General features: G+C 40.6%; 1 protein-coding gene across 2 annotated transcripts in view; it reads left to right on the forward strand.

Moving 5' to 3' along the window:
* Positions 1-10403, forward strand: part of vdrb (vitamin D receptor b) — a 25579-nt gene extending 15176 nt beyond the window's left edge. For both annotated transcript variants that reach the window (XM_016272038.1, XM_016272037.1), the window contains 4 exons: positions 2899-3085; positions 6066-6217; positions 7723-7839; positions 7937-10403. In XM_016272038.1, coding sequence (XP_016127524.1) covers positions 2899-3085; positions 6066-6217; positions 7723-7839; positions 7937-8190 — 710 coding nt within the window. In that variant the 3' untranslated portion in view covers positions 8191-10403. The remainder of the gene's footprint in view (positions 1-2898; positions 3086-6065; positions 6218-7722; positions 7840-7936) is intronic.
* The last annotated feature ends 9590 nt before the right edge of the window (positions 10404-19993 follow it).

A 19993-nucleotide genomic window follows, 5' to 3' on the forward strand; every position in this document is an offset into this window, starting at 1 on the left:
GACTATTTAGCTGTTTTAGAAAAAAGATATTGAGATAATGTGGTTAAATTTTTTCAAGTATTTCTACAAGTATAAATGGTCTGATGGAATTGTTCTCCCCCTTGTCAGTTTCTATGAGACTGAATTAAATTAAAGCTATTGATTAAACTCTATTGAATGATACTAAAGTAAATTATAGTGAGTTATGGTCGTAATATAACACTGGAGAACAACATACTATATAAGTTTCTCATTTTTTTATCTGTATTTTACCTGTAATAAAATTATATTACATGAGCACAGTAATGATGCTCATCTGTCTTTTTCCTTCAGTTATACTGACGGATGAGGAAGTTCAGAGGAAAAAAGAGCTGATCCAGAGGAGAAAGGATGAGGAGGCGCAGAGGGAGGCGCAGAAGCCCCGGCTTTCAGAGGAGCAGCGCAGCATCATTGATACGCTCGTGGATGCACATCACAAAACCTTTGACGATTCCTACTCCGACTTCTCACGCTTCAGAGTAAAATATTCATCTGATTTTTCTCCATTCTCTTCCTCTCTTCTGTATGCCATTCTCTTAGTTTCAGCCAGTTTTAACGTGCCCCTATTATGGATTTTTGAAAATTACGTGTGTAACACAGCTCTAAGTGAATGAAAACATCCTGCAAAGTTTTAAATCTGAAAGTGCAGCGCGTGTAAAGTTATTGTCTCTCAAAAGAAAGAGTTGACTCTGAATCATTGAAACGAGTCATTTTTAAAACAAATCCCAAGCTGTTTCATGTTGACATCAACATGAAACATTAGCATATTACCCGCCCACTTGTTGGTCTTTTTGGGTTGGTCAGAATGAAAATGCAAATTCATTCTTTGCCACTAGGTGCCGCTTTTGTAGCAAAATAAAATAGCTGTTTCCCCGGTAACGCTGTACACAAAGCAGCACTGCGCTCACAAACGCTGCTTTATCAGGCATGATTAAATGAAAATGAGACCAATCGGACCCATCACTGCAGATTAGCTTCACGCAAAGGAGGGGTTTGGAAAAATTAATCATTGAGTGAATCATTTGGGAGTCATTGAGCAAGTAAGGTAAAAATAAATGCATATTTGATTAGAAATACAGTAAGAACAGTAATATTGTGACAATATTATTACAATTTAAAATTACTGATTAATATTATAATATATTTAATATATAAAATGTAATTTATTCATATGATGTCTAAGATTAATTTTCAGCAGCCATTACTTCAGTCTTCAGTGTCGCATGGTCCTTCAGAAATCATTCTAAAATGCTGATTTGGTGATCATGAAACATTTCTTATTATTATCAATGTTGAAAACAGTTTTGTGGAAACCATGATACAATTTTTCAAGAATTCTTTGATGAATAGGAAGTTCAAAAGAACAGCATTTTCCACTTTTGATGAATCACAGTATTGATTTCCTTCAAAATAAAAAAAAAACAATCTACTAATCCCAAACTTTTGAACGGATGTGTATATATGATATTCCAAATGTTTGCTATATGTCAAGTAAATCCTGTTGTTTTGATCATTTGTTATATAATGCAGAGACATTCCTACATTTTAAATTTTTCTAATACATTTTGGGTCCACTTTTTCTGTCTTTCTTAGGAATACTTTGCTAATTTTTTCAGTGTGTTCATATGTTTATGTGTGTTTTGTGTTGCAGCCTCCAGTTCGAGAGGGTCCAGTTACACGCAGTGCCAGCCGAGCCGCGTCTCTTCATTCACTATCAGATGCCTCCTCAGACTCCTTCAGCCATTCTCCAGGTGACACACACATGTGTATACATGTTGAACTAATGCACACAAACACTTGTTTGTGCATAAATCACCTGTAAGCTTTCTTCTGAGAAATATTTTTCAGCCCAGTGTGAGGCGCGGACAGGCATGTGTGTTTGTGTGTTAGAGGGTTGTGTGTCTTAATTGCACAGCAGGCTCCGTCCATCTCACCATGCTTGACGTCACAGGAGAGCCTCTCTAATGACAAACAGACTATTCACATTTTTTAAATAAATTAAATTACCAATTGGAAAAAATTCTGTTTTTATTAAAAAAACAGATTCATTTTCTGACTGCTGCTTATTTAATTAATCTTGAAAAATGTTAATTACAGCATTACATTAATGTCTACTCGCTTTGTTTGAAAATGTGTTGTTTTGCAGTTGTTCTAATATCTTGACATTGTTTGCTTTTTAGGCAAAGTGTAAATAAGAGATTTATTCTGCAATGTTGACAGCTTTGTTTATTGTTATGAAGGTGTTTGCAGAGTGCAGAACACAGTACGCTGACAGTCAGTGAGGTTGTGTTGAGCTGCGGGCTCAACCAGTCATGTGTACCTGTGTAAACATGCACAGTAATTCTAGTGCAAGCTTTAGTTAGCATTTATTTAAAATTTGAAATGAAGAAAAATCCAAATTAATTCAGTTACAATATCAAGAAAAATAATCAACAACATTGATTTCCCCCATAATAGCGCAGTCATAATACATGACAGCAAATTTAATGTACACAAAATTGCTGAAATTAACTCTTTTTTTTTTCCCTGCCACAATATTTTCTTACAATTCACAAAAATATTAAAAACAAGTTATTTGTTCTCTGGCTGTATAAACAGACACAAGGAGGAGATAAAGCTTCTGTTAAAGTGGACACAGTTATCGGCCAGTATCTAAAAAATAATGTCTCTTTTTTTCTTAGCCATTGATTCAGATTTTTACTTGCCTTACCAGCATTTTCACTTGCCCACCACAAAAATAATAATTAATTTCATTCAATGCAAAGAACTGCAGTAAAATCAAAGAATTATCACTTTTGTTGGCATCTGTTTGGATTTCGGAAGCATTAATCTGTTTTGTTCTTACTTTCTCTTTCTCTCCCTCTCTTTTTACATCTGTAGAGTCTGGAGATCGTAAGATGAATCTGAGCAGTTTGTTGATGATGTATCAGGAGCAGGGTTTGAGCTCCAGTCCAGACTCAAAGGAGGATGAGGGCACTAGTCTTTCCATGCTTCCTCACCTGGCTGACCTGGTTTCCTACAGCATTCAGAAGGTCATCGGCTTTGCCAAGATGATTCCTGGATTCAGGTAAAATTTTGTGTGAGCGAGTGTGTGTGAGCGAGTGTGTGTGAGCGAGTGTGTGTGCGCGAGTGTGTGTGTGTGTGTGTGTGTGTGGAACTACATATAAAACTACCAAAATTAGTTTAATCGCAACATTTAATCGCAACATATAGTCATTGCAGTTAATAGTGTTCACCATCTGTTTTATTACGTGTAATTAATTATTACGTGTAATTTGTAACTAACTGCATGATTCTTATTGTAAATTTCTGCCATAGTCACCACTAATAACCTACTCCTAAATGTAATGTAGAAACTTTTCTGTAAAGCTGCTTTGCAATGATTAGTATCGTGAAAAGCACTATACAAATAAACTTGAATTGAATTGTGTGTCAGGCAAAATCTAAGAACTGTCTTTTTTGAATTCATAAATTAATTTTATTTGGAATGTCTAGTGAAAGGAATTTAAAGAAATTCAACAGCCACCAGAAGGAATCTGGTTTTGCAACAAAACTGAAGAAATTTTACAGCACAAAAACAGCAGGAGAAATTTCACAATTTTTTTTACAGAAGTAATTTTGATTAATACGTGTAGTGTTTTGAATTTTGCCGTTTTGAATTTTACTGTAAAACACAAGAAAATATGTACCAGTTTTCAAAAACTCTATAAAAACAATATTTTATATAGTCAATAACTTGAGTAAATTAGAGCATTTTTTTTCCACTTTATATGCTTTAGACGAGTAAAATATCTGTTGCCCTTCATTATTGGGTGCTGTAAAGGGGTGGTTCACTGTTTTTTTTTCTAGGCTTGATTGTGTTTATGGGGTGCGGTCTAACATGTGTTAATGCTTCGTTAAAAAAAAAAAAAAGTATTACTTTTCACATAATTTACCTTTATTCCACACCGCTCTGTCCCTTCTCTGAGAAATGCGCTGATTATTTCCTGCTTTTATGAAGCCCTGCCCTTAGAAATAGGCGATGGGCTCTGATTGGTTAGCCAGCACAGTGTGTTGTGATAGGCTAAACCGCCTCTAGTGTGCATCTAATCGTCCCGCCCCTCACCTCAGCGGCATGCACTCCGGTTGTATTGTAAACAACAGCGTCGTTAATATCGCTTATCAGTTTGAGCCCGATTGAGAAGCAGAGGATATTATTGAAGAGGATCGTGCAGAACCTGTGCAAGCACGACTTTTAATGGTAGGACTATGTTTTTTGTTTGTTTCATACTTTTAGATATGCTGTTATTTGTAAATGCTCCTGCTTATGTTAGCTTTTAATATACGGTTTTATCCTGATTAAAGCTTTAATACAGTACGGCAACTGCACGCACGTCCATGTTTAACGCTTCTCATAGCTATGTGAAAATAAGTGTATAATTGTAACAGTTCATTGTTGGAGCTGAGCTGAATGAGAGAGAGAGATGCACAGAGCGTGTGCACAGCAGGGGAATGCGAGGAACAGTATTTAGAACATTGATTTTGAAACTTAATCGCGATTCATATATGAATAGATTATTAAGTGCACCTCTAGTTTTCTCTTCCTCTTCTCTAAAGCAACCACCCTTTTAATAATATAAAACAGTATACATTGTCAATACCTAATTACAGACAAATAGTCACCTACATCCTAAATGGACAGAGGGTGAGTAAAGCATTAAGCATTAATTTTTGGGTAAATTATGCCTTTAATTTCACAGGGCCTCAAATTTAGATTTTTGTGGGTCCTGAGCAAGGATGTTCTCCTCATTCCTTTCATCCGTTTTAGTGGCTTGTTTTGTGGAAATTTCCATCTTTTTCCCAACAGGCTAATTTGAACATGACTATCATCTATTTAATTTCCTCAGGAACATAAAAATAGGTTTGACCTTATAGATTGTCACTCTCAGTACATGTTTCTTGCCTGCCTCTGTGCAATTCCATGTATTTCCGAGCTTCCTCAGAAAGTGCGTACATTATGGACCGCATGTTGCTGTGGCAACCATAGGAGTGTCATGTTATCCGCACTGAGTGTACCCACTCCCTCTACATCTGCCATTCACAGAATCCAGCATGAGCCAACATTTGACATGTGTGCGTTTGTGTGTCTCAGAGAGCTGACAGCTGAAGATCAGATTGCTTTGCTCAAGTCCAGCGCTATTTAGAACATTGATTTTGAAACTTGTGAATCCATTAGAATCGTTAGAAGAATCGTTTTCTCTTCCTTTTCTCTAAAGCAGCGCAGCATGGCCTCGCCCCCTTTTTACTGCCTTTTCCTGAGGGCGGGGTTTATCTGGGTTTGTTACCTCATGAACCCGGGAAGTAACTTGTTGTAGTCCCTACCAGCTGTTTTTGTAGGCATTAAACTGCCAGAATTTTAAAAGACTATATATCCGTTTGCATTGAACTTTCAGCTTCGTAACTTTGCAGATATTGTTTATGCTCAAACAGCAACATTACACACTAACAATCGTTAAAAAAGTGAAATCGCAAGCAACCACCCTTTTAATAATATAAAACAGTATACATTGTCAATACCTAATTACAGACAAATAGTCACCTACATCCTAAATGGACAGAGGGTGAGTAAAGCATTAAGCATTAATTTTTGGGTAAATTATGCCTTTAATTTCACAGGGCCTCAAATTTTGATTTTTGTGGGTCCTGAGCAAGGATGTTCTCCTCATTCCTTTCATCCGTTTTAGTGGCTTGTTTTTTGGGAATTTCCATCTTTTTCCCAACAGGCTAATTTGAACATGACTATCATCTATTTAATTTCCTCAGGAACATAAAAATAGGTTTGACCTTATAGATTGTCACTCTCAGTACATGTTTCTTGCCTGCCTCTGTGCAATTCCATGTATTTCCGAGCTTCCTCAGAAAGTGCGTACATTATGGACCGCATGTTGCTGTGGCAACCATAGGAGTGTCATGTTATCCGCACTGAGTGTACCCACTCCCTCTACATCTGCCATTCACAGAATCCAGCATGAGCCAACATTTGACATGTGTGCGTTTGTGTGTCTCAGAGAGCTGACAGCTGAAGATCAGATTGCTTTGCTCAAGTCCAGCGCTATAGAAGTGATCATGCTCCGGTCCAACCAGTCTTTCAGTCTGGAGGACATGAGCTGGAGCTGTGGAGGACCCGAGTTTAAGTACTGCGTCAATGATGTCACGAAAGGTACACGCAAACAGCCATACATTGTGTCATGCGTTAACAAACAGTGGTTGCACTTTTGGTATTGTTTACTAAAACTAAATTAAAAAATGTTATTAATTGAAATAAAGCTGAAATAAAAATTACAAACTTAAATGAAAATGATAAATGTTGCCTTGGCAACTAACTGAAATAAAATATGTTTGATGTATTAAAAAGAATCAAACTAAAACAGAAATAAAATAAAAAGAAACTAAATAGAAATATTTAGAAAAAGACAAAATTTCAAAGCAAAATTACAAAAAAACGAAACTGAAAATCTAAAAATAGAAGCTAATTCAAAATATTGATAATTAATATAATAGCATACAAAAATAACAATGAATAGTTACATATTTTGTGACGGTTTACTTGGTATATTGCAAAGAGAAGGTTTCATTTGCAATTAATTAGATGTCAGCAGAGGGTTTGATATTTTTGTTGAAGTTGTGTAAAGTGAATTTTTTTAGTTTATTTTCTCAAACTAATTTTACTTTCTATCCCAGTCTTATGCATGGAGACCATGTAGTGGCTCCAAAATATATGGACACTAAGCCAAAATTAAAAATGTATTCACATCTTTGACAATATAAAACTAACAAAACTGACATTTTGTTTCAAAAGAATATAGTACTTCACAAGCATTAGGTATTAGGTATGATTAACTAATAATTAACAATATTTGTTTTCAGTATTTATATAAGTTAATGTTGTACATTAATTCATACTTGTTTAATTCATTTTAAATGTTTAAACTGTATATGTACAAGTTTACATTAGAAAGTAGCATAAATATAGATCAATACGTGAAAGTATTGATTATTGTTGTTTCATGAAATTGTTTAAATGAATGATTAATTAATTATTACATAATAATCAATATTAATACGTAATTACAAAACAGTAGTTATATTTTTCAGAATGTGACCCTGGACCACAAAACCAGTCATAAGGGTCAATTTTTTTAAATTTAGATTTATATATCATCTGAAAGCTGAATAAATAAGCTCTCCATTGATGTATTGTTTGTTAGGATAATACAATATTTGGCCGAGATAGGACTATTTGAAAATCTAGAATCTGAGGGTGCAAAAAAATCAAAATACTGAGAAAATCGCCTTTAAAGTTGTCCAAAAGTTCTTAGCAATGCATATTACTAATCAAAAATTAAGTTTTGATATATTTACGGTAGGAAATTTACAAAATATCTTCATGGAACATGATCTTTACTTAATGTCCTAATGATTTTGTGGCATAAAAGAAAAATCGATAATTTTGACCCATACAATGTTTTTTTGGCTATTGCTACAAATATACCCAAGCGACTTAAGACTGGTTTTGTGGTCCAGGGTCACAAATGAAATAAAAAGTCACTTTCTGGTTATCAAACATTGTCCATAGTCGATGTGATGAACAACACCTGTAGTTAGTCTCTGTTAATAATGAGCCTAATGAAATCCTCCTGATTTTGTGTGTGTTTGTGGGCGCAGCTGGACACTCTCTGGAGCTGTTGGAGCCTCTGGTGAAGTTTCAGGTGGGCTTGAAAAAGCTCAACCTACATGAGGAGGAACATGTGCTGCTGATGGCCATTTGCCTGCTGTCTCCAGGTCTGCTTTTATATACCATATGCACCAAGCATTAGACAAACGGAGACTTCATTCATGCAAACAGGAATCTCACTTGTCTGTGTTTGTGTGCTCATAGACCGGCCCGGGGTGCAGGACCACGAGCGAGTGGAAGCGTTGCAGGACAGAATATCTGAGGTTCTGCAGGCATACATCCGTGCGCATCACCCGGGGGGGCGTCTGCTTTATGCTAAGATGATCCAGAAGCTGGCGGACCTCCGCAGCCTGAACGAAGAGCACTCCAAACAGTACCGCTCCCTCTCTTTCCAGCCCGAACACAGCATGCAGCTGACCCCTCTGGTGCTGGAGGTGTTCGGCGGACAGGTCACTTAGCAACTTCACCTGAATCGGAACAAGACGTGCGGGTCAAACGGCGTGACCCGGAGGGTTGTGGAGTGAATGTACGGACAATCACCTTAAACGCATACAGAGTTTCCAAGACAAAGTTTGTGTGTGTGTGTGTGTGTGTGTGTGTGTGTGTTTCCCTCATCATTTACAGATCGGCTAGGGAGTTCCATAGATGTATCTGTTTGTTTGTTTGTTGAATGTAAGGAGTACATTCTCATTAGAATGTAATATGGTCATGGTGTTTTTCACTGTGGCAACTCGATACAGTATATTTTACTGTATTATCTATAGCCAACAGTATTACACTGCATGTGTAGGATGAGTGTGTGAGTGTGCAGTCCTGTTCTAAACCTCCGCATGGTCCCCAAAGCGCTGTCCACTACTGCTGATGTCCTGTCTCTTCACCTCCTGCCTTTAAATGCACAGGGTTAAAAGTATTAATGCAAGCACACAGCTCAAACTCACCCCCTCGCCTAGCCACTTAACCAATCAAACGGCAGCTCCGCCTTCCTTTCCTCTGCCTCCAGAGCTCTGATAGGTCGCTGAACAATGGCTGTCTTCTCTACTGTTATTTGCTTGTGCTGTGATTGGCCAATAACCTGACGCCTCTGCAAAGTGGTCAGTGCAGCATTAGAGCTCGCCACTCAGCTAACCTGTAAATAAGACTCTGTATCTATATTCGTACCTTTTCAAATCAGTGTAAATAGAGTTTGATATAAGCGCTTCTTGTGGCTAATGGTAGAATCTAGCAGAGTGAGACCCTACAGCCCTGGCTGGTCATGATGAATATGTAAACGAAGACTGCGGTCTAACTGTGCATTTATGCAGGCATACAGGAATCATGGATTATGTTTTAAAGAACTGAGAGCATTACCTCACTTCTTTACAATGTTGTGAAGTTCCTTAGCCTACATATTTCTCAACTCTTGCATTCCATCATTCATGTTTTTCTTGGAAACACTTTTTCAGATTAGTTCAACTAATTACATTTTTCCCTAACAAAGTTTTACGCTTCGTTAGCCATCATGAAACAAAACCCTGAATGCTTTTTATGTTGTATTATTTTTTATTTATAGTACATTTCACACAAGTTACACTGCTAAAATAAAGATGCCTGGGTCATATTTCAACCCAAAAGAAAAAAATCTCCCCAGATGTAATTTTAATTACTGTTAATATAATAATGAATATCATCCATATTACAATTATGTATTCTTTACGTTTCAAATAATGTATATTTTTTCCTTCATATTACATTGAGTATTGTTTTCACATTATGGTATTCCAAAAAAATTTTCTTAATAAATAAAAATAATTGGAATACTTGATGGCACTTTTTTTTTTTTTTTAATCTTAATTTTGGAGTGAACTATGACCTGAGTGTCTTCCTGACATGTTTTGGGAGACTCTGTTTGTATGGCTTTGATTGGGAAATAACTTATTTGGTTATTATAACGTTTTTAAAATAACTCTAAAAGCAGCATGCTGGATAATTTATGATTTCATTTTTATCGTCAGTAACTGCGGTGTTACATGCTACCTGGGTATATTTGATATTTTGTTGGCTGTATGTTGAAGGTTCTTCAAAACATATTCTAATTACAGCATAACACAACTCAGCACATTCTTGTCTTACGCTGGTTGTTATTATCTAAACTGTAATTACAGACACCTAAAACCATGTCGGCCATGGTATAGACCATGCCGCAGCCCTGCAAAGTTCAGCTCCAACCCTAATTAAAACTCACCTGCCTGTAGCTTCCTAGTAACCGTTCAGACCTTGATTTGCTTGTTCAAGTGTGTTTGATTAGGGTTGAAGCAAAACTGCAGAGCTCTCCGGGACCGACGTTCGCCAACCCTGGTATAGACATTTTTATTGTATAGACTTTTTTTGCATGTCTTTGGACACCATGTTAATATCACACTAGCCACTGCCTGCATTGTGTCCTCTAAACCAAACACAACTGCCTTAGCTTGGCCTCAGCTGTTCACAGTTCTTCATTTAAATTGACCTTTTTATGCTTTTTAAGTATGTAAGAGTCCTTTTCTCCACTGTGTATAATATCTGTAAGTGATATTGGCGAGACTGTCGTCAAGGACTCCTTGAGTCGCATTAGAGGGCTGATGCTTACAGAGCGCTATCTGTGTTGCTTTATATATCTTGTTCTCTCCGGTTTCTCCACAAACTCGTTTTTTTTTTAAATCACGTCTGATGCGTATGAATCGTCTTTTCAGTCAGGGCTCAGGGTCATTAGGAAAAACTTTTCTGTGGTATGAGAGTTAATCATAGTTAATGAAGATTGTCTGTAGGTGCGAGTTTGGTGTCGGAACTGGGTCGGCGATTTAATGATCATGTAAGCTGAATTTAACTACCTGGAAACTGCGGTCGCTCAGAAGGGCGAGCGCAGTGCGCGTGTGTCTGTGTAAGCGTGCGTTTATGAAGTGAGGGCGATGTATAGCATTTACACCAAGTATATGATTGGGTGTCGCATATTCGGCCCAGCCTTGATGGGGAATGTGTGTTTGTGTGGGAAGGAGAAAGAGTGAGAAGGTTATCGTTTCCTCAGTATATTACTATTAAATAACTTAGTCATGGCACTTAAGATTTAATGAAGGTAGAAGGTTTGCTATATATATCTATGAGTATTACTTTGCAAATGTAAAAGATTTAAATATTTTCTTGTAGGCTAGTTTTGATATTCTGGTATCAGTGTACAGGTGGCGGCACAGGGCAGAGGGTTATGTGTGTGTATGTGTGGGTAGGTATTCAAATATAGGAAAGTACGACTGAATGCTAACCTCTTGCACAGTGCGGGCATATATATATATATATATATATATATATATATATATATATATATATATATATATATATATATATATATATATATATATATATATATATATATATATATATATACATACATTTTTTTTTCTTTCATGATCTTATTGCTCTCTTTCGACTTGTCTATTTTATCGTCTTCATGCCTTCTCTCTATACTAAGCTGCTCAGTACTTTGTGGGATGAGGGTGTACACTCAATTTTAAACTGGAAAACTATGAAATCTTCCAGTCTTGAGCATTTTTGTAATCATTCACTTACTTGTTTCGTTCTGATTTCGTGATGAACGAGTGAGAATATCCCTGCAGCACTTACCATAAATGTAGATCAGACAAACCAGGACAACAGGTCATGTCTAAACAGTTGCAAAATATACAATATGCATGGTGATGATGATGGCGAGACATGAGAAAGACGAAGATGAAACTGATGTTGGTCTCTTTTCCGAGTCCAAAATGTAACCATAACAAACTACCTCTCTGGGGAACAGACACATTTGATTTGTATTTTTTTTATGATTCATGTTTGTATTTATTGCTGTGCAGTGGCTCACATGGACAACCCAGTACCTCATGTATGAATATCACTTAACAACAACGCCTTAACAGCTGTTTTATCTGATTTTTTTAAACTATTATTATCTGTACAGTATTTGTATCTTTAGCTTTCTTCGACACGTTGAAACATTCACATACATGGATGGACAGACAGACAGACACCTCCACAAGAGAGCTGAGCGCTGTTAAGGCGTGGTCACACACTTCCATGATTGACAGTGTTCAGTTGCTGCTGGGATTGGTTGGCCATCCTCAGGCCCCTCCCCTTCTTTATTCTGACTGCACAGTTGGATTTTGCTGCTCTGCAAAAATAATTACACAAAACCTGTCAGAGCATGGCCTTCTCTCTTTTTCTCTTTTTGAACAGTGACGTGTCAAGCGGACATCATCTACTCTACAAATCACACTTGCTCAAACTTTACCTCGTACAAAAACACATACGCTCTACAGTCAATACCTCATGCCAGGTCAATCCTAAAATGGAGTAGATGATGGATTGCAATTGGTGATAGAGTCGTCTGTGACAAAGAGAAAATGAAGAGAGGCGTGCTCTTTACCTCTCCTCTTCTGTCTGAGCACCATTGGACAGGAGATCGATAGAAAGTTTGTGGCACTAAATGGCTCATAAGTGCAGAAGCACTTCTGTCTCTGAGTGAATGGGTATCATAAGGAAAACTGTAATTCAAATGCTAGCTGTTTACAGGTTAACAGCTGTATGCCTGCTCACCAGGACAAAACCAGTTGAATATGACCATTCATGAAACGGTTATAAATGGCCTGTTTTGTTTTCTTTTTTTTCTTTTACATCATAAAGTATTGTAAATTCATGTTTCTGATTTCATGTAATATTGGTCAAATGTTTTACAAATCAATAAAAGAATATAATGATAAACACTGGTTACTTTGATTTTCTGTCGTACAGGGGAGGGTGGGGTAGGCAGTGTCATCCAATTAATCTAGAAAAATGAAATATTTTTGTCAGTATGTTAATAAAGGGCCCATTAAATATAACTGCATATGACTGATAAAAATAAGCATCTTTTATGCTCAAACCATGTTTCTTATTAAAAATAAATTTCTACATGGCAGATATAATAAACGTCTCCAAGTGTATTATATCTGTCTTTATGATAACTTTATTGACAATTACTGGACACACAAAGAAAAAACAACTGTCCGCTTACCTCACTCAACCCTTACTCTATATTGTTGTATTAGAAAGGTACATTTTACCAAACCATGCATTAATGTATCTTGAATATAAATGATAACATTGTATGCTTGTTCTTAAAGTAAAATATGGATGCCTGAGATTCACAATAGGTTATGAGAGATTAATTTTAGTTGTAAAACGTGTATAGAACACAAAGCTGACAAATATACACCATAGTCTATAAACTTTTTTTATGTGCATTAATTTGCATAGATATGAGGGTAAGATCATCGAGTTCACGTTCATACTGAAAAACAAATTAAGCTCTGTTGCATTTTATTTTTATGGTCACTAGATGGAGTTGTTGTACACACGCTGTGGGACAGACAGATTATGCTGGTATGTCTTGCATAGGGTCAGCTGTGTGCTAAACTGTAACTTCTCAGCTGGAACTCCAAAGTGAACAGCGCTGCCGTCTTGAAACGGTCAGGAGATCTTTTTAAATGACAGTCAACAGAGATGATGCTTCAGTGTGCTGTGTAGAGAGTACCCTATTAATAATTAAAAAGCCAATAATAGATTGATTGGCATTGTGATAATCTTCACTTTTTTTGCCATGTCATATTTATTATGTGGGGGACTCTTTTTGAAACTTGCTGCAGAATTTTTTTTAATGAAGGAAGCCGTGGGAATTTTGCGGCATGAAGAATTCATTTACGGCACAAACAGCGGTTGCGCGCCCCTTTTTATAGAACACCGCGGAATCTGGAGGCCACACAGAGGGTCCTGCAAAAACGAAAGGCTAAAGCTTTAGATATAGTTTTAGATTTTTAAAAATATTTGAATGCAAATGAGGGGTCGTTCAAAAACAGACCTCAGTTAATACAAACTTAGATTATGGGTTTTGATATATTGAAAAATATTAGAATGCAAATGATGGCTGCTATGTACTCTTAGTATCAAATGTATGATTTAAATAATTATTTAGTTTTTTGGACCTTTTAATCTGTTTTATGAACACTAGGCCTATACATTTAATTAGTGTTAATTGACTGAGTTTTAATTTGGAGCTGTATGTTATCTGGAATATATAGAATTTATGATACACTAAATCATATGAAACTCCTTTGGAAGAGATTGTTACAGACTGAAAATGTAGTTATGGCTGACACTCAGATGTATCAATGTAATCAGTAACATTTGACATGTTTGTTCATATTGGCTGCATCCAAATATGCATACTTGATACTTCCCTATTATATAGTAGGCACTAAGTATGTTAGAAAATCGCATACTGTTACGTATGTAACCCTCGTTCCCATTCCCCCATGGCCTTGCCGTTCACTGCATCGTGATAGCGGTGACATACACTTTGAGGGTGGAGGGAGACAGCCTTCGCTCCAACCCTACTTGCAGAAAGGAGAGCACGACCACGATCGGGCATCTACGGGGGTCTTCCCTCCAGGAAGAACACCGATCGACAAACAGGTTCCACTTCAGCGCGTAAGCGTGTCTTGTAGAGGGCACTATAGCTGAAGTGATGGTGTTTACTTCTGCTGGAGGTAGACCACCTAGAACCTCCGCGTCCCATCCAGAGACCACACGTGGAGATTCCACAGGCCTGGGCACAGGTGCCAGAGAGTGCCCCCTCTCAGAGAAAGGAGATCCTTCCTCAGAGGAATACGCCAAGGAGGGGCTGTCGCGAGGAGCATCAGTTCTGGGAACCAAGTCCGATTGGGCCAGTATGGCGCTACTAAGAGGACTTGCTCCTCGTCTTCCCTGACCTTGCACAGTGTCTGTGCGAGAAGGCTCACTGGGGGAAACGCATACTTGCGTAGGCCCCGAGGCCAGCTGTGTGCCAGCGCATCCATGCCGAGGGTCCCCTTGGACAGGGAGTAGAACAGCTGGCAATGGGAGGTGTCCAGAGAAGCAAATAGGTCTACCTGAGCGTCTCCAGATCAGCTGGATCGTCTCGGGGTGGAGTCGCCATTCTCCCGGATGGGCAGGCCGGCGTGAGAGCTCGTCAGCTGCACGATTGAGCTTGCCCGGGACCTCAGATGCTTCTGACTCCAAAGGAGGAGATGGCGGGCGAGTTGCGACATGCGACGGGCGCGTAGACCGCCCTGGTGGTTGATGTACGCAACAGTCGCAGTATTGTCCAACCGGACCAGTACGTGCTTGTCGTGTAGCAGCGATTTGAAACTGCGCAGAGCAAGCCATACTGTTAGCAACTCGAGGCAGTTGATATGCCACTGCAGTCGAGGCCCTGTCCAGGTGCCCGATGCTGCATGCCCGTTGCACATGGCCCCCCCAGCCTATGGCAGAGGCATCTGTTGAGACAACAACATGCCTGGACACTTGCACTAGGGGAACTCCCGCCTGGAGAAAGGCAAGGTCCGACCACGGGCTGAAAGTCTGGCGAAAGTCCATCTCGGGGCTTGGTTGTGAAGCCAACACTGAAGCAGTCTCATGAAGCAATCCGAGCGGCGTGACAGCGGCAGCGGATGCCATATGCCCCAGGAGCCTCTGAAACTGTTTCAGTGGGACCGCCCTCCTGTGCTGAAATGACTCCAGGCAGTTCAGCATCAACTGAGCACTCCCTACTGCGTGGTGTGCTGTTAGATTGACCGAATCCAACTCCATACCGAAAAAAGAGATCCTCTGCACGGGGGAGAGTTTGCTCTTTTCCCAGTTGACCTGAAGCCCCAACCGGCTGAGGTGGCTGAGTACCATGTCCCTGTGTTCGCACAACTGCGTTCGAGACTGGGCCACTATGAGCCAGTCATCGAGGTAGTTGAGAATGCAAATGCCTCTTTCCCTCAACGGAACGAGGGCTGCCTCCACGACTTTGGTGAAAACACGAGGCGACAGGGACAGCCCAAAGGGGAGGACCTTGTACTGATATGCTTGCCACTCGAACGCGAAGCGGAGAAACGGCCTGTGTCGAGGGAGGATCGAGACATGAAAGTACGCGTCCGTCAGGTCGATCGCTGTGAGCCAATCGTGTGGATGAAAGCATTGAAAAATGCGTTTCTGCATCAACATCCTGAACGGGAGCCTGTGGAGGACCCGGTTCAGAAAGTGCAGGTCCAGGATTGGTTGTAACCCACCGCCTTTCTTGGGTACAATGAAGTAAGGGCTGTAAAACCCCGTCTTCATATTGGCTGGAGGGACTGGCTCTATCGCGTCCTTCGCCAGTAGGACTGCAATTTCCGCTCACAAGACGGGAACATCCTTGTTCAGCACAGAGGTGAACCGAATGCCCCTGAACTTGGGAGGACGCTGGGTGAACTGAATTGCATAGCCGAGTCTGATGGTTCTCGTGAGCCAGCAAGTCAGTTTGGGGAGTGCTAGCCAGTCCCCCAGAAACCAAGCAAGCGGGACTAAGGGAACCCCCGACGTACCCACAGTGGGGCAGCGAGGTGGAGCGCAGGGACCCGACCTGGAAGGCAAAGAGTCCCGGAGTGGGGTCTGAGTGCGCGGTGCGACACTTACCTGGCTCCACGGTTGGGTAGGGGGCACGTGAGGAGGCATCGTGTCCTCGAGCCGGACCCTGCTGCCCACTGGCGAAAGGAGAGGGGGACGGAAGTGTCGAGGCTGTGTTTCGTACACTACCATCCTCGCATAGGAAACTGCTCTTTTGTTGAATGTTTGGGTACCACTGGCTGGGGAGCCAGTGGCAGAACAAAACAAAAAGGGAACAAAAGATTCTCCACCCGGCCATCCTCTGGGTGAAGGAGTTGTGCAGTCACCATCTCCTGAAGAGCAGGATCCAGAGTCTCCGGGTCGCCCATCTCAGGGACGCCGCTTGCTCTGCGCCGCTTGCTCTGTGCTGCTTGCTCTGCGCCGCTTTCCTGCTGCCAGCTCCACGCTGCGGCTGGTGTGAAGGCTACTGCTGGGGCCGAACTGGAGCAGAGGTGGAGGCAGCGGAAAGGGAGCCCTCGGCGACGAGTGGGCAGAGGAACTGCAGTCGGCGGCGGGGTGTTGACAGCAGTGAGCCGCCGGGGCAGGATGTGCTTAATTGCCTCCGTCTGCTTCTGTGCGGCAGAGAACTGATGGGCAAAGCTCTCCACCGCTTTGCCGAAGAGACCAGCCTGGGAGATTGGGGAGTCCAGGAACCGGTGTTTGTCAGACTTCCTCATATCTGCCAGGTTCAGCCAAAGGTGGCCTTCCTGGACAACCAAGGTGGACATCGTCTGACCCAGGGACCACGCCGTGACTTTCGTCGCCCGTAGGGCAAGGTCCGTCGCAGTGCACAGCTCCTGCATCCCACCCGGGTCAGAACTACCCTCGTGCAGCTACTTCAGCGCCTTGGCCTGGCAGACTTGCAGGAGGGCCATGGCGTGCAAGGCGGAGGCGGTCTGTCCAGCAGCTCTGTAAGTCTTGGTCGTTAGAGCGGACGAGATCTTACAAGCTCTGGACGGGAGGCGTGGATTACCCTGATCTGCTCAGCAGCCTCATCACGGAACACCACAGGGTGCGATGTGCTGGGGGAGTGAGGGGCCGTGGAGGTGCACTCAGTGGGGAAGCCCTCACTGTAATCCTCAGAACACTCTGAACATACGCCGAAGTAGTCCTCCGCTGCTGTGAGACAGAGGAACTAGAACGGGGCATAGCAAGGGGGACTCACCCTCGTTTCATGAAGAGGAGTCTCGATCGCAACATCATGCACAATGAGAACATGAATCATCCACAAGCGCGGCCTCAGCGTGCTCAAAGCCCAGGCACGAGATGCAGCGATCGTGACCATCAGACGGAGCCAGGAAGCGACTGCATCCAGAAACACACGAGTGGAAGGCCATCTTTAAAAAGACGCTGCGTCACTCACAGAGCTCTTTTAGATCTTGTTCTTTCAGATTCAAAATTCTGAAGCGCACAGGGGAGGTCGCCGTTACAGCTCCTCCACGTGGCTTTATGGGACAGTAGGTACGGAAGTAGTAGGCCACCTGGATACTTTTCACCTACTGTTTTTCGCATACTTAAACAATATGGAAGTAGACATATTTAAATACAGCAATTGTCTTCAAGTTTCTGTCATATTGAGGAAAAGAGATCTATGAGAGCAGCTTGTGAATCAGTATTGGCTGGGTGGAATAGAAGTGGCATTCCTTGGACTGAAATTTGAGTGTTTGTTTTTGGCTAACAGTGGTAGAGCTCATCTTCTGAGCACCTCTCAGATATCTAATACAGAGCAGGCATTTTTTCCAGCTGCATGAAGACTTCAAATCATTGTGGTAAGTGTGTGTGTGAGAGAGAACGAGGAGAGAATAGAGTTTATCAGGGCGCACATTCACAGGACGATTGTTAGCAGAGCGTAGGTTGATTTTCGTTGCCATGCGGGGAACAGAAGATAAGAGGTGCCTTGTGCCACAGAGTAGATGGTCGGTTGTTACCCCGAATACAGAAAGAGAAGGGAGGGGAGACTGAGTCGAGGTCAGTGAAGCTATGTGATGAGTGGTAGATTTCACCTCCAGAAACTGTCTTCAAACGGTCTCCAAAATCATATCTCTCCAGGCCTTGCTTGAGTTTTCGCACAGGAGTCCATATATCATCAGCGCTAAATAAGACCTTTCAGAGTATTTAAAATAGTTCTCATAACATTGGTGTCTCCAAATGCTTTCATCAACCCAATGTAAGACGTGCATGAGAATGACCTTTGCATTTGACCTTTGAAGCATATCCTAGATCTAAAATGCATAAAATTCGATGTATCAGAATTACAGAGGAGGCATTTGATGAGGTGACAGTCATGTCTTATGTTGAATTTTATTAGTAATATTATAGTAAGGTTATTATAGTAAGCTTCTTTATAGACTATTAAATTGATGTTTTCTCTACAAAAAAAAAGCTATTTAATCTTGTCACTGTTACTGCCTATAGGAAATAAGTACTAATGTAAATAAGTTAATTTACTGACTTTTAGTAACAACATGCCCCTATATTGGGAAAATGCTCACATATATTGTTTTGAAATATGAAAACAATTGGCTAAATATACAGAAAATTGTCCTGGCTATTCCAAGCTCTATCATTGCAGTCAGCGGGTGTTGCAGTGCTTCAGTCCAAAAGAAGTGAAATAAAAAGTGCCCATCCATAAAAAAAGTGTCTCACACGGCTCCGGGGGGTGAACAAAGGCCTCCTGTAGCAAATCAATTCATTTTTGTAAGAAAAATAACCATATTTAAAACGTAATCAATTTAATCTAGCTTGCGCTCACTGTTGTAAACGGAAGCAGTTCCGGGCAGATGACGTATGAGGTCAGCTTTGCGCATGCGCTGCTCAGAAGTGACGAACGCTGAAGCACAGGGGAGAGATCAAAACAAAACAACGGTCACTAATTAGAAGTACAAAACGAGGATTTGTAAAGAAGAATGTCAGAGGATTTCGATATAAGCCAAGAGGTGACTGCTTTTCCTTTGCTAAAGTAAGGAAACTTAGCTTTTGTTGCTCTTGTTAACAAACGTTGGTTTTCACGAGACAGGCGCATGCGCAATGCCGACCTCATAGGTCATCAACCCGGAACTGCTTCCTTGTACAACTGTTGGTGCAAGCTAGATTAAAGAGATTATTAAGTTTTGAATATGGATATTTTTCTTACAAAAACGCATCGATTCGCTACAGGAGGCCTTTGTTCACCCCCCGGAGCCGTGTGGACGCTTTGTATTTCACTTCTTTTGGACTGAAGCACTGCAACACCCGCTCACTGCAACGATAGAGCTTGGAATAGCCAGGACAATTTTTAATATAACTCCAACTGGATTCATCTGAAAGATGAAAGTCATATACACCTAGGATGCATCGGGGGTGAGTAAAACAGCCTAATTTTCATTTTTGTGTGAACTAACCCTTTAATATGTACTTTGTAAGTACTAATGACTTATTCAGCATCCCTTAATCCTACACCATACCTAAACTTAACAACTACCATACTAATTATTAATAAGCAGCAAATTAGGAGTTTATTGAGAGAAAACTTAATGGTTAATAGTAAAAACATTAATAGTGAAAATGTGTTCCCTATTCTAAAGTTTTACTAAACTAACCTTAATGTACTCCAGTGTAGGTTTGATTTTTTTGTGTTTACAGGTTTACCCCATATACAGTGGGTACGGAAAGTATTCAGACCCCCTTAAATTTTTCACTCTTTGTTAATGTTGATCGTCTAAAATTCACAGAATAGAATGAGTTTTGGGCAAGCTGACCTAAAAGGGTAACTGTGTGTGTGTGTGTGTGTGT

The sequence above is a fragment of the Sinocyclocheilus grahami genome, unplaced genomic scaffold (assembly GCF_001515645.1).
Source record: "Sinocyclocheilus grahami isolate Dianchi unplaced genomic scaffold, SAMN03320097.WGS_v1.1 scaffold67.1, whole genome shotgun sequence".
NCBI lineage: Eukaryota > Metazoa > Chordata > Actinopteri > Cypriniformes > Cyprinidae > Sinocyclocheilus > Sinocyclocheilus grahami.